General features: G+C 43.3%; 1 protein-coding gene across 1 annotated transcript; it reads right to left on the bottom strand.

Moving 5' to 3' along the window:
* Positions 1–244: 244 nt before the first annotated feature.
* Positions 245–12,630, bottom strand: LOC111979480 (carbonic anhydrase-related protein-like). Its single transcript, XM_024010059.2, is given in 10 exon segments — positions 245–523; positions 2,175–2,364; positions 7,093–7,205; positions 7,303–7,351; positions 7,952–8,014; positions 8,805–8,900; positions 9,679–9,713; positions 9,716–9,802; positions 10,089–10,280; positions 12,376–12,630. Coding segments are annotated over 9 exon segments (843 nt in total). The 5' UTR covers positions 12,449–12,630; the 3' UTR covers positions 245–523; positions 2,175–2,229.
* Positions 12,631–13,008: the final 378 nt, after the last annotated feature.

The raw sequence follows: 13,008 nt of genomic DNA on the forward strand, positions 1-13,008 counted from the left end.
TGGGCACTTCTAATATAAATCTATGGCAGCACCCAAAGGGGCTTGAACTTTCTAGCTCTCCCTATAGATTTTGCTGTGACGCAGTGTCTCCGTGAGTGACAAGACTGAGCCAATCACAGCGCAACTAGAGAAGATTACCAATTCCTACACTTTATTTTCCACTGGCTGTCCCTCCACAGAAAGCACTGAGCTAGGCTGAAACACCTGCATTTTGGAGCTGTCTTACTCAAGAAAGAAAAAAAGAGACCATGTTTGTATGCGACTTTATTAACTCAATATATATCTTTTTTTACATTGTTTGAAAACTGATATATGACACCTATTAATGCCATTGGTTCCAGGTCACAGGTGAAGTCAGCCGGTTGATCTGTCAGCACTGCCTTCATCAACACAGAGTAAAATGGTGCCTTTGTTAGCTCTCTCCCAGTCCAAGTGATCCAATGTAACATAACATCCAACCATCCAGCCGAGTCAGCAAGGTTGTTTCTCCCTCTCCCCTCCTTCATCTCCTCCTCTTGTTTCACTATGAAAAGAAAAAAGGGAATATTTTGTAGATGTCGGAACATTCCAGCAATAATGTCACCCTATGACTTTGGAAACATAGGTGGCAGATAGAAGAGCAAAGTGTTATTTTATAAGTCCCATGTTTTGGATTGGAATTGTTGGACATTGTGCAATGTTAAGATGTAATATTTTCCACTCTTAAATCCACAAACTAATATCCTGTTTTCTTTGGGTGAGCTATGATGGTTACAGAGCTAGAAATGTGATGTTTTCGGCCACACGTTTTGTCACATAATCCTTATTCCAGAGTACCTACTGGTGCAATAACCTATAAAATCACTTATGCACTTTATATGATTGTTACAATTATATCTTGTAAGTACATGCAATTATGCAGTACTGACCACCGTCCTTTTTGTATTTCCATGGTAAACAGAACTAACATTTGGCAGACCCATTTATCTACAGTACCTGCATTTACAAACATGCTACAATGTAATTACATGCATTATTCCCTTATAATTAACTACGAATGGTTTGGCAATGTAATTTAAGGTATTGCTTAATTATGCAATTGGAGTCCCTTCAGAACCCCCTTCCTCTATCCCTCCTACTTCTTCCTCTATTCACCCTTTCCTGGCCCCTCTCAGGTCTGGCCAGGTCACATGACCACTTAAATATCCCTTACCAGAGACAATACTCCACTATCTCTTCCACAGTCCCTCTGGCATTTCCCTCTGTAGCTACATAGCAGCTCACAACTATTATACAACCTTTTCCACCCAGTTGAAACGTTGATATACTTATACTTACACTGTCAAACTACCAAACAATGGGCTTATCTGGCTCTCTGATACAATCCTGTTCTTTCTCTTCACTGTTTGCATAATACAGTTGTGAGTCTAGACACACTTTGTCCATGTGCCCTCAATTGAGCACATCCAAATCCACCCACTCCTTTCAAAATGAGTAATTTGCCAGTATCCTAGGTGTTCCCAATACTAGCTCTAAAATAGATATATCGCTCCGGTCCACACACAACACAGCTAGTCCTAGATTAGTGGGAGAACTGGGTTAGCTCATTATTACTATAGCTCTGCCACTGCTCCAGTGTTTAGTGGTACCATTATGATTGTACCTCTGGGAAATACCTGACCTATTTCCGTTAAACTATAACTTCCAGGGCAAGCCAATGTGACCCTGATACATGGTTCTTTGTGGTATACATTATTATCCATCAATCCAGGTCATGGAAGAACCTAGGCTATGCATCAATATTTTATTTTTATTTAACCTTTTTAAATGAGGCAAGTAGGTTGAGAACAAATTAGTATTTACAATGACGGCCTACTTGTAAAGTCCACCCCAGCAAACCCTCCCATAACCTGGACGCTGGGCCAATTGTGCGCCCCCCTATAGGACTCCCAATCACGGCTGGTTGTGATACAGCATGGGCTCAAACCCTGGTCTGTAGTGACGCCTCTAGCACTGCGATGCAGTGCCTTAGACCGCTGCGCCACTCATGACCGCTGCTAAACTATTAGCTGTATTGCTAAAAGTACCTCTCCGCAAGAAAGAGGGCCACAACTTCTAAAAACAAACCTTCTAAGGGCCTGAAACTATATGTGAGGTTGTGAGGGGCTCAGAACAGTCTAACTGTTGACCTTTACCTGTGGAACATGTAGCTAGGTATTCCCCATGGAGGATGGACTGGGGGAGGGGGTGTCACTGGAAGGCAGCCCGGACCGTCCTGTCACTAAGGGGCTGAGTGGGGCGGAAGTTGTCTCCCAACATCCCATCGTTTCCCTCAGGAAGCTCAGCACCTTTTAGATGGGACCTCAGCCTCCTGAACTCCTCTATCTGGGAGAGAGGGATGAGAAAGAGAGTGATGAGATGAGGGAAATTAGGGAAGTGGTGATTGGTGATAGAGTGGTGATAGATTAATTAAGTGTTCTGTGTAGTGATTATGGTGTGGATAAATATTAGCATTTTACTGTAGCATAGCCTGTCCTGGGCTATTTTAAACTCCTCCTTCCATGTGAGCCCTATTCTGGTTATTTTCTATATTTTCTTATTTCACCTTTATTTAACCWGGTAGGCCAGTTGAGAACAAGTTCTCATTTAGAACTGCAACCTGGCCAAGATAAAGCAAAGCAGTGTGACACAAACAACACAGAGTTATACATGGGATAAACAAACGTACAGTCAATAACTGTCACRCTCTGACCTTAGAGAGCCTTTTTATGTCTCTATTTGGTTTGGTCAGGGTGTGATTTGRGGTGGGCATTCTATGTTTTGTTTTTCTATGATTTTGTATTTCTATGTTTTGGCCGGGTATGGTTCTCAATCAGGGACAGCTGTCTATTATTGTCTCTGATTGGGAACCATACTTAGGTAGCCCTTTTCCATCCTTTCTTTGTGGGAAGTTAACTTTGTTTGTGGCACATAGCCTTAAGCTTCACGGTTGTTTTTGTATTGTTTATTGTTTTGTCGGCGTCATCACCTAATAAAAGGAATATGTACGCTCACCACGCTGCGCTTTGGTCCTCTTCCTTTGACGGCCGTGACAATAACACAATAGAAAAATCTATATACACTGTGTGCAAATGTAGTAAGATTAGGGAGGTAAGGCATTAAATAGGCCATAGTGGCGAAATAATTACAATTTAGCATTAACACTGGAGTGATAGATGTGCAGAATATGAGTGTGCAAGTAGAGATACTGGGGTGCAAAGGAGCAAAAAAAGAAATAACAATATGGGGATGAGGTAGTAGGGTGGGCTATTTACAGATAGGCTGTGAAAAGGTGCAATGWTCGGTAAGCTGCTCCGACAGTTGATGCTTAAAGTTAGTGAGGGAGATATAAGACTCCAGCTTGAGTGATTTTTGCAATTCGTTCCAGTCATTGGCAGCAGAGAACTGGAAGCAAAGGTGGCCAAAGGAGGAGTTGGGTTTGGAGATGACCAGTGAAATATACCTGCTGGAGCGTGTGCTATGGGTGGGTGCTGCTATGGTGACCAGTGAGCTGAGATAAGGCGGGGCTTTACCTAGAAAATACTTATAGATGACCTGGAGCCAGTGGGTTTGGTGACGAATATGAAGCGAGGGCCAGCCAACGAGAGCATACAGGTCGCAGTGGTGCGTTGTATATGGGTCTTTGGTGACAAACCGGATGGCACTGTGATAAACTGCATCCAATTTGCTGAATAGAGTGTTGGAGGCTATTTTGTAAATGGCATCGCCGAAATCAAGGATCGGTAGGATAGTCAGTTTTACAAGRGTATGTTTGGCAGGATGAGTGAAGGAGGCTTTGTTGCGAAATAGGAAGCCGATTCTAGATTTCATTTTGGATTGGAGATGCTTAATGTGAGTCTGGAAGGAGAGTTTACAGTCTAACCAGACACCTAGGTATTTGTAGTTGTCCACATATTCTAAGTCAGAACCGTCCAGAGTAGTGATGCTGGACGGGCGAGCAGGTGCGGGCAGCAATCGGTTGAAGAGCATGCATTTAGTTTTACTTGCGTTTAAGAGCAGTTGGAGGGCACAGAAGGAGAGTTGTATGGCATTGAAGCTCGTCTGGAGGTTTGTTAACACAGTGTCCAAAGAAGGGCCAGAAGTATACAGAATGGTGTCGTCTGCGTAGAGGTGGATCAGAGAATCACCAGCAGCAAGAGCGACATCATTGATGTATACAGAGAATTTAACCCTGTGGCACCCCCATAGAGACTGCCAGAGGTCCGGACAACAGGCCCTCCGATTTGACACACTGAACTCTATCTGAGAAGTAGTTGGTGAACCAGGTGAGGCAGTCATTTGAGAAACCAAGGCTGTTGAGTCTGCCGATAAGAATGTGGTGATTGACAGCGTCGAAAGTCTTGGCCAGGTCGATGAAGAAGGCTGCACAGTATTGTCTTTTATCGATGGTGCTTATGATATCGTTTAGCACCTTGAGCGTGGCTGAGGTGCACCCATGACCAGCTCTGAAACCAGATTGCATAGCGGAGAAGGTACGGTGGGATTCGAAATGGTCGGTGATGTGTTTGTTAACTTGGCGTTCGAAGACTTTAGAAAGACGGTAGGATAGATATAGGTCTGTAATAGTTTGGGTCTAGAGTGTCTCCCCCTTTGAAGAGGGGGATGACTGTGGCAGCTTTCCAATCTTTAGGGATCTCAGACGATACGAAAGAGAGGTTGAACAGGCTAGTAATAGAGGTTGCAACAGTTTCGGCGGATAATTTTAGAAAGAGAGGGTCCAGATTGTCTAGCCCAGCTGATTTGTAGAGGTCCAGGTTTTGCAGCTCTTTCAGAACAGCAAGTTGATGTGGGGGGCGCAAAGCTGTTGACCGGGGTAGGGGTAGCCAGCTGGAAAGCATGGCCAGCCATAGAAAAATGCTTATTGAAATTAGCGATTATTGTAGACTTATCGGTGGTGACAGTGTTTCCCAGCTGGGAGGATGTGCTCTTATTCTCCATGGACTTTAGTGTCCCAGAACTTTTTGGAGTTAGTGCTACAGGATGCAAATTTCAGTTTGAAAAAGCTAGCCTTTGCTTTCCTAACTGCCTGTGTATATTGGTTCCTAACTTCCCTGAAAAGTTGTATATCGCGGGGCTATTCGATGCTAATGCAGTACACCACAGGATGTTTTTGTGCTGGTCAAGGGCAGTCAAGTCTGGAGTGAACCAAGGGATATATCTGTTCTTAGTTCTACATTTTTTGAATGGGGCATGCTTATTTAAGATGGTGAGGAATGCACTTTTAAAGAATAACCAAGCATCCTCTACTGACGGAATGAGGTCAATATCCTTCCAGGATACCCGGGCCAGGTCGATTAGAAAGGCCTGCTCGCTGAAGTGTTTWAGGGAGTGTTTGACATTGATGAGGGGTGGTCGTTTGACCGCGGACCCAATTACGGACGCAGGCAATGAGGCAGTGATCGCTGAGATCCTGGTTGAAGACAGCAGAGGTGTATTTGGAGGGTAGGTTGGTCAGGATGATATCTATGAGGGTGTGCGTGTTTACGGATTTAGGGTTGTACCTGGTAGGTTCCTTGATAGTTTGTGTGAGATTGAGGGCATCTAGCTTAGATTGTAGGACGGCCGGGGTGTTAAGCATATCCCAGTTTAGGTCACCTAACAGTACGAACTCTGAAGATAAATGGGGGGCAATTAATTCACATATGGTGTCCAGGGCACAGCTGGGGGCTGAGGGGGGGGTCTATAACAAGCGGCAACAGTGAAAGACTTGTTTCTGGAAAGGTGGATTTTTAAAAGTAAAAGCTTGAACTGTTTGGGCACAGACCTGGATAGCATGGCAGAACTCTGCAGGCTATCTCTGCAGTAGATTGCAACTCCACCCCCTTTGGCAGTTCAATCTTGGCGGAAAATGTTGTAGTTGGGGATGTAAATTACAGAATTTTTGGTGGCCTTCCTAAGCCAGGATTTCAGACACGGCTAAGACATCAGGGTTGGCGGAGTGTGCTAAAGCAGTGAATAAAACAAACTTAGGGAGTAGGCTTCTAATGTTAACATGCATGAAACCAAGGCTTTTACGGTTACAGAAGTCAACAAATGAGAGCGCCTGGGGAATAGGAGTGGAACTAGGGGCTACAGGGCCTGGGTTAACCTCTACATCACCAGAGGAACAGAGGAGGAGTAGGATAAGGGTATGGCTAAAGGCTGTAAGAATTGGTCATCTAGTGCGTTGGGAACAGAGAATAAAAGCAGCAGATTTCTGGGCATGGTAGAATAGATTCAGGGCATAATGTACAGACAATGGTATGGTAAGATGTGAGTACAGTGGAGGTAAACCTAGGTGTTGAGTGACGATGAGAGAGGTTTAGTCTCTGGAGGCACCAGTTAAGCCAGGTGAAGTCTGGGTGCGACAAAAGAGCTATCTAAGACATGTTGAGCGGGACTGACGGCTGTACAGTGAAATAAAACAATAAGAACTAGCCAAGACAGCAGTAGACAAGGCATACTGACATTAGAGAGAGGCATAAAGCAATCACAGGTGTTGATCAGGAGAGCTAAGACAACAAAGGGTAAATGGCGATGAATGGGCAGAGCGGGTCAGTTAGGTACATACAAGACCTGAGTACGAGGCTGGGGCCGACAGGTAAACAAAATCAGGTACCGTGTTATTGAAACAGTCCAGGGGGCATCAGCTGTGTATCCGAATGATCATAGGGTCAAAAGAGCAGCAATAGGTGAGTCAGGGTGCCGTTCGGTTGTCACTACTACGCTAAGCGAGCAGGGGACACAGCGTTCAGAAAAGCTAGTGGGCCGGGGCTGGTAGATGGTTCTTCGTCGACATCGTAACAGAATAGCCTGTTGTTGACCACATCGGGCGATCACGTCGGCAGTACACAGTGTACAAAACATTATGATCCCTTATTGATGTCACTTGTTACATACACTTCAATCAGTGTAGATGAAGGGGAGGACACAGGTTAAATAAGGATTTTTAAGCTTTGAGACAATTGAGACATTGATTGTGTATGAAGAGGGTGAATTGGCAAGACAAAAGATTTAAGTGTGACAACTGCTGATGTAATTGCTTGAACCAGGCCATTGTGTCAGATGGCCTACCTGCAACTGTGAGATAGTGAGTGGGTAGCGGTACAGGATCCAGGTGACGTTCTCACTACATGGAGGTGTGGTCAGGGAGCCCTCATACATCCAGTAGTCTCTCAGGAGAGGGTCTGGAGGGAGCAACAAACACATACCATAACTTCATCTAATACTGTGTCACACCATACATGCAAGCAGGAATTATACACAATTAGATGAAGGACTCACCAGGAAGTAGTGTGTTGGGGTTGAAGCACGGTATTATTTTGGTCTTCCCCTGTATAGATAAGTCAAAATAAAACAAAGAATATTGGTTGTTTTGCTTCATTTGTAATGTACTCTTCATTTAGCCACCATGTCATCTGTACTACTGGACCTCTTCCTTCACATTCTGCATCAACATTTCTCCTGTCTAATCTTAAATGTTTCACATGGTCTCAAATCAATCTGGAGCATTAATTGCATCAGGTTTCATTGAAAAATCAATAAATTAATAAATTGCTGCATGCTCCAACCGTTGCAGCTCTGCTGATTTGTCTGTTAACTGCCTAATTTGATGGTTAATGCTATTTAGGGTAGGGACGTCTTGGGACTCCTACCCTTACCCTAACCTTAACCCTTACTTTTACCCTTTTAAATGTCAACTTCATTGGAGTAGGGACGTCCCAAGGACCCTGATAGCACGGACCCTAATTTCAATGTCTATGTTCTGTATGTCTTCCTCTATCTCTCAGTTAAGCATTTGGCTTCTACACCCTTAGGTCATATCAGTAATTTATCATAACATCTTCCCTCTCAWCACCATGAAAACTCATAACCATAACATCATCGCCATAACAATATAACTTGGACAACAAAATGGACAGCAACGTCTTACCTTGTATTGTAGGTCCTGCAGCACTTCTGTTATGGCCTTCAACCCAAGATGCTCCTTCCCTATCTGAAGGAAACAACGTCAAGGGCATTGAGTCAAAAAGAGTTAAGGAAAGAGGGTCCTAACACAGTGGTATTCAAACATTTTCAGCAGGGACCCTTTTATTCTGCCAGAATTTCTGGGGACCCCATTTGTTTTAGCATTTTTTTCAAGACCCCACCCCACCCCACCCCAACACAACCTTAATTAAAAATCCATCCATTTCGATTTTTAATTCATTACATTTTAATCTCTTATCAAAATGAAAATAAACCAATTACATTTTTGAAATTCTTTCTCAAAAACGTCCCATACAATAATTTGTACTCTTCCTAAAAAAGAAAAAAATATTTAAATAATATTAATAATTTGGCGACCCCACTGCAGTTTTTGCGACACCGAGTTCGAATATCACTGTCCTAACATATAAGCATTATGTTGTGACGTTAACAGGTCTTAACATGGGGCTGCTGACGTGAGTCCTGCCAGGATGTGGTGGTGGGCGGGGAAACTCTTGGAGCTTTCAAAACCAGGAAGGACAAAGTGATGGGTTCACTTAAAACAGACGGTTTTATACGTTTAGGTAAACAGTAAGCCTCAAGCCAGCACACGTCAATCAAATGTTATTGTGGTTATTTGAATGTTGGGGGTTTTCTCAGTCCAATTCAAAAACAAGTGGACATATGTTGACTTTAGTGTCAAAGCTCATATGAATATATGATATGATATAAATTACAGTACCAAGTTGACAAGTCTCTAACCATACTAACCATGAGAAGAGAGGACTCATATCACTACAGAGTGAACCAATCAATACCTGCACAAACAGAGCGATGATGAGAACTCCGTTCTTCTTCGCCAGGGCTTCYTCCACACTGTTGAACAGCGTTGTGTTCCAGTGGATCAGATGGAGCTGGGGGGGAAGCACACTTATTGTATCATGTTTATATTGTATCATATTATAGGGAAGTTGATCACAAAAGAGATCAACCACATATAATATTCAGAGAAAGAAAGAGACAGACAGACAGACAGACAGACAGATCATAGGCAGAATGAGGCTGTAGAAGACAGGGCCGAGACAGAGCAGGTGTATGGGACGTAAGTGCACTCTTCAATTTGAAATAGAGTACCAAGCACCTGTGATAGAGAAGGAAGCTTATAAAGCCAAAGCACCAGCGGCATAGCTTCTTTAGGGCCTTTCAAACGCTTGTTTACATCAATGGTCTCAGTGATTTGTAAATACATGAAACATAGTAATGAGCTAATATACTGTATAATAATAATAATAATAATAATAATAATAATATATGCCATTTAGCAGATGCTTTATCCAAAGCAACTTAGTCATTTGTGCATACATTTTTGTGTATAGGTGGCCCAAGGAATTACAACCCTGCTCTACTAACTGAGCCATACAGGACTCTGTTACAAAAGCCCTGACCTGAAATAACCTTGTTTTATGTGAAAATAACATACCAACTCCCTCTGTCTGAGTTCTGTGACAGTGGCCTCTAACTGAGACAAACATCCATGGTCATGGCCTTGAAGTAGACTGTGTGTGTGTGTGTGTGTGTGTGTGTGTGTTGTGGTGTGTGTGTTGTGGTGTGTGTGTGTGTGGTGTGTGTGTGTGTGTGTGTGTGTGTGTGTGTGTGTGTGTGTGTGTGTGTGTGTTTGGCTGAGACTCATACCTCCATGGGGAAGGCCTTAAAGTTGACGGTGTGTCTGACCCCCGCTGGTTCTCCTTGCCCCAGTGGAAGCGCACCTCATGCAGCTCATACTCGTGGTCACTTGGCAATGGGCCACCAGTTACCACTGCAGACAGGAAACCCAGAGTGTCATGGGAGAGCAGACACAGGAAATGAAGACCACATTAAATTACCTGGGGTTTTTGAATGTAGTCTGAATTCTGTGCAACTCTGATTTCTCTAAGTGTGTATCACACGCAGCACACAGTCATTGACTCAACGTTCAGTTATTACGGCTAATATGAGCTCATTGAAAAGGTGTATGCAAGATCCCCAGTCTAGGCGAGTGTTCAGGTACAGTTAACCCATTCATTGTTTTGATGATACTGTGGTAATGTAATATCAACTTTCACCTGATTTGGACCTCAGAATGATACGTGCGGTGTGTCCATCGTTGATGACCTCACAGTCCCGACACACCACATAATTGGGCGTGAGCCCCACGTCCAGGAGAGAAGGGTCATAACGGGCCTCCCGGGAGTTCAGGTTGATCGGGGACTGGTACTCCCCATTCGCATCAGGGAACAGCAAACCCCACTCTACACCTGAAAACCCACACAACTTAGACTTAAACTCCACCAAATGCTCTCCTTAGTGTAACCTCAGTGAGGTTACAACCTCTGGCTTGCACTGAGACCTCCATGCAGAGTCCTCTATGGTGTGTGGTGAAGTCACAAAGTGGTGACGGAGTATGTCTGGTGGAGTGTAAATCCAGCCTTTGAATACACAAGAAGGATAAACAAAGTATGTCTGAGGACACACAAATGTGTACGCACGCACACACACACGCACAAACACACACACTGAAGCTAAACTGGGCTAAGAGTACACCAATCCCTGAGTGTCACTGAACTGAGCACTTGGGGAGTCTGTACCAGGAATAACCCTCACCAGAGGGACACAAGGATGTTCTTGCGCTTCTCTCTTAACACCGCTCACACTTTCTCTCTTTTTACTTGATCCTCTTCCTCTCTGTCTATACCTCACTGACACTATCTTCCTCTCTTTTTCATATTTCGTCATACCCCCTCCTTCAATCTTCCACAAAGAGTACTTCTCATTGTCACATTGTCAATCTTCTCCTTCTCATTGTCACTTCTTTTCACACTTTGTAAGAACATTCTGTTAGCTAGCGGTCTTAGGTCTCTGCTCTTTCCATAGCATGCCCTGAATTATTTCAAAGTTATTTATCACTTGGCTGTAAGCGCAGAGAGAGTGCAAAACTCAATTTGTCATATCAGATTTTAGATAACTCAATCTGTCAGGGACACACCCACCTAGAGTATATATCTCTGTCTCTAGTCCCCAGATGGGACATAAACTGGACAAAGTCACTCCCACTCTGAAATGTCTGACCTCACACACACATTTAGAGTTGTAATTAAGATGATGAAACCATTGCTTGGAATCGCAGAGAGAGCCCCGAGCACAAAATCAAACTTTATTGGTCACGTACACAGTTGAGCAGATGTTATAGCGGTGCAGCGAATTGTTTGTTACTCGTTCCTTACAATGCAGTAAAATGTCAAACAAGTACACAAATAATAATCAAAAACTAGAACAAGAAATCACAAATGTCACACATCAAATCCAGTTAACAAGCCAAACAACACTATCAGTAATCCAAATGCAATCTATGCGTATACAAAAATATATTCTGCTCACTGGGCACAGACGTCAATTCAACATCTATACCACGTTGGTTCAACGAAATTTCATTGAAATGACGTGGAAACCACGTTGATTCAACCAGTGTGTGCCCAGTGGGTAAGAATGAAATGTACAGAGGTAGATAAATGACAGTGAGCCATGTCAAGAATCCAGTATATAAATACACCGTGTGAATAAACAGTGTAACAAAATGCAATGTAGAGTAGTAGATATATTAGAATGAGCTGTGTGAATATATGAATACACAGTGTGAAAAACAGAATAAAAAGAATGTGCGGAAACAGTCATTGGCTTATGAGGCTAAGTTAGTTAGCGCTACAGACAAGTCCTCTCTTCTCTTTCAGTGTATGGATGACTTTATCCCCTACCAACCAGATTCTTTTTATTTCAAGTCAACACCAATAACAACATTAGTTACTAAAAGTTTAGATCTTGACTTTGGTTATAAAAGCTCTCTTGTTTTTTTCCAGCTACTGGAAACCTTGACAATTACCCTCCAAGAGCCCAGAGGCATTTTGAGACAATGCACACAATGGTGCCCTGGACAAGAGTTCTTAAAAGCCCAGAACCATAAAAGCATGGTAGCTAGACCACTACTCTCTTAGAATACTTAATCATGGGTGTGACTCCAGAATCTCAAGTTCAGCTCTATACATCATTTGCATGATCAAGTTACCCCAATAAGAAGTGCGTTGATCAAAATAGCCTACCTTCTTTGGGTTCTTTACCTACTGTATGTGTGACAGAGAGAGAGAGAAGAGAGAACGAAAGAGGGGGAAAGAGAGAATAGAGAACGAGAGAGGGAGAGAGAAGAGATGGCTATTTTTTCTGTTTATATCTGAGAAGAAAGAATTTCCATATCAATGCATTGTTTAGTGCCTAAATGGTAAAGAAAGTTATGTTTTGTGAGAAAAAAGGAAACAAGTGTTCGGTACACAAGTGTTTACTAAAAACCTCCAAAGCCCTTACCTTCCTGATATCCCCAGTCCAGATCATCCTTCCCAGGGTAGTAGTCAGACTCCTCAATCATGCTGTCTGCCATGGCAGTATGGAACAAGTCTTTTTACTGAACACACTTGCTTTGATTTTAGTCAAAGTCTTTGGCTTTTGATTTTATCCGTTTTCTTTCTTCCTGCTCAGTCCATCTAATAGGAGAGAGTAAAAGTCTCTCTCTCTCTCTCTCTCGGCTGCAGTGTAGACTCTCCCATCAACAGACACTCTAGGTAAGTTTCAAAACTCTCTTTCAGCACTAGCAGCCCACAGAGTCCCCGCCCCACACAGACAGCGAAAGCTTGGATTGGATGAGTCAAGTCCCTGTCAAAGTGGAGCACCTTATAAACAGCTCAGCAATTCACTGTGGTGTAAGGAGAGGAAGATCTGTGTGTGTGTGTGCGTGTGTGTGTGTGTGTGTGTGTGTGTGTGTGTGTGTGTGTGTGTGTGTGTGTGTGTGTGTGTGTGTGTGTGTGTGTGTGTGTGTGTGTGTGTGTGTGTGTGTGTGTGTGTGTGTCTGGTGGGGTAAGTGTGACACACACACTTACCTCACCAGACATGCCAACAAGAGTCTTTTCATAGTCCGCAAATCCAGAACAAATTCAAGAAAGC

Source organism: Salvelinus sp. IW2-2015, linkage group LG19 (assembly GCF_002910315.2).
Source record: "Salvelinus sp. IW2-2015 linkage group LG19, ASM291031v2, whole genome shotgun sequence".
Taxonomy (NCBI): Eukaryota; Metazoa; Chordata; class Actinopteri; order Salmoniformes; family Salmonidae; genus Salvelinus; species Salvelinus sp. IW2-2015.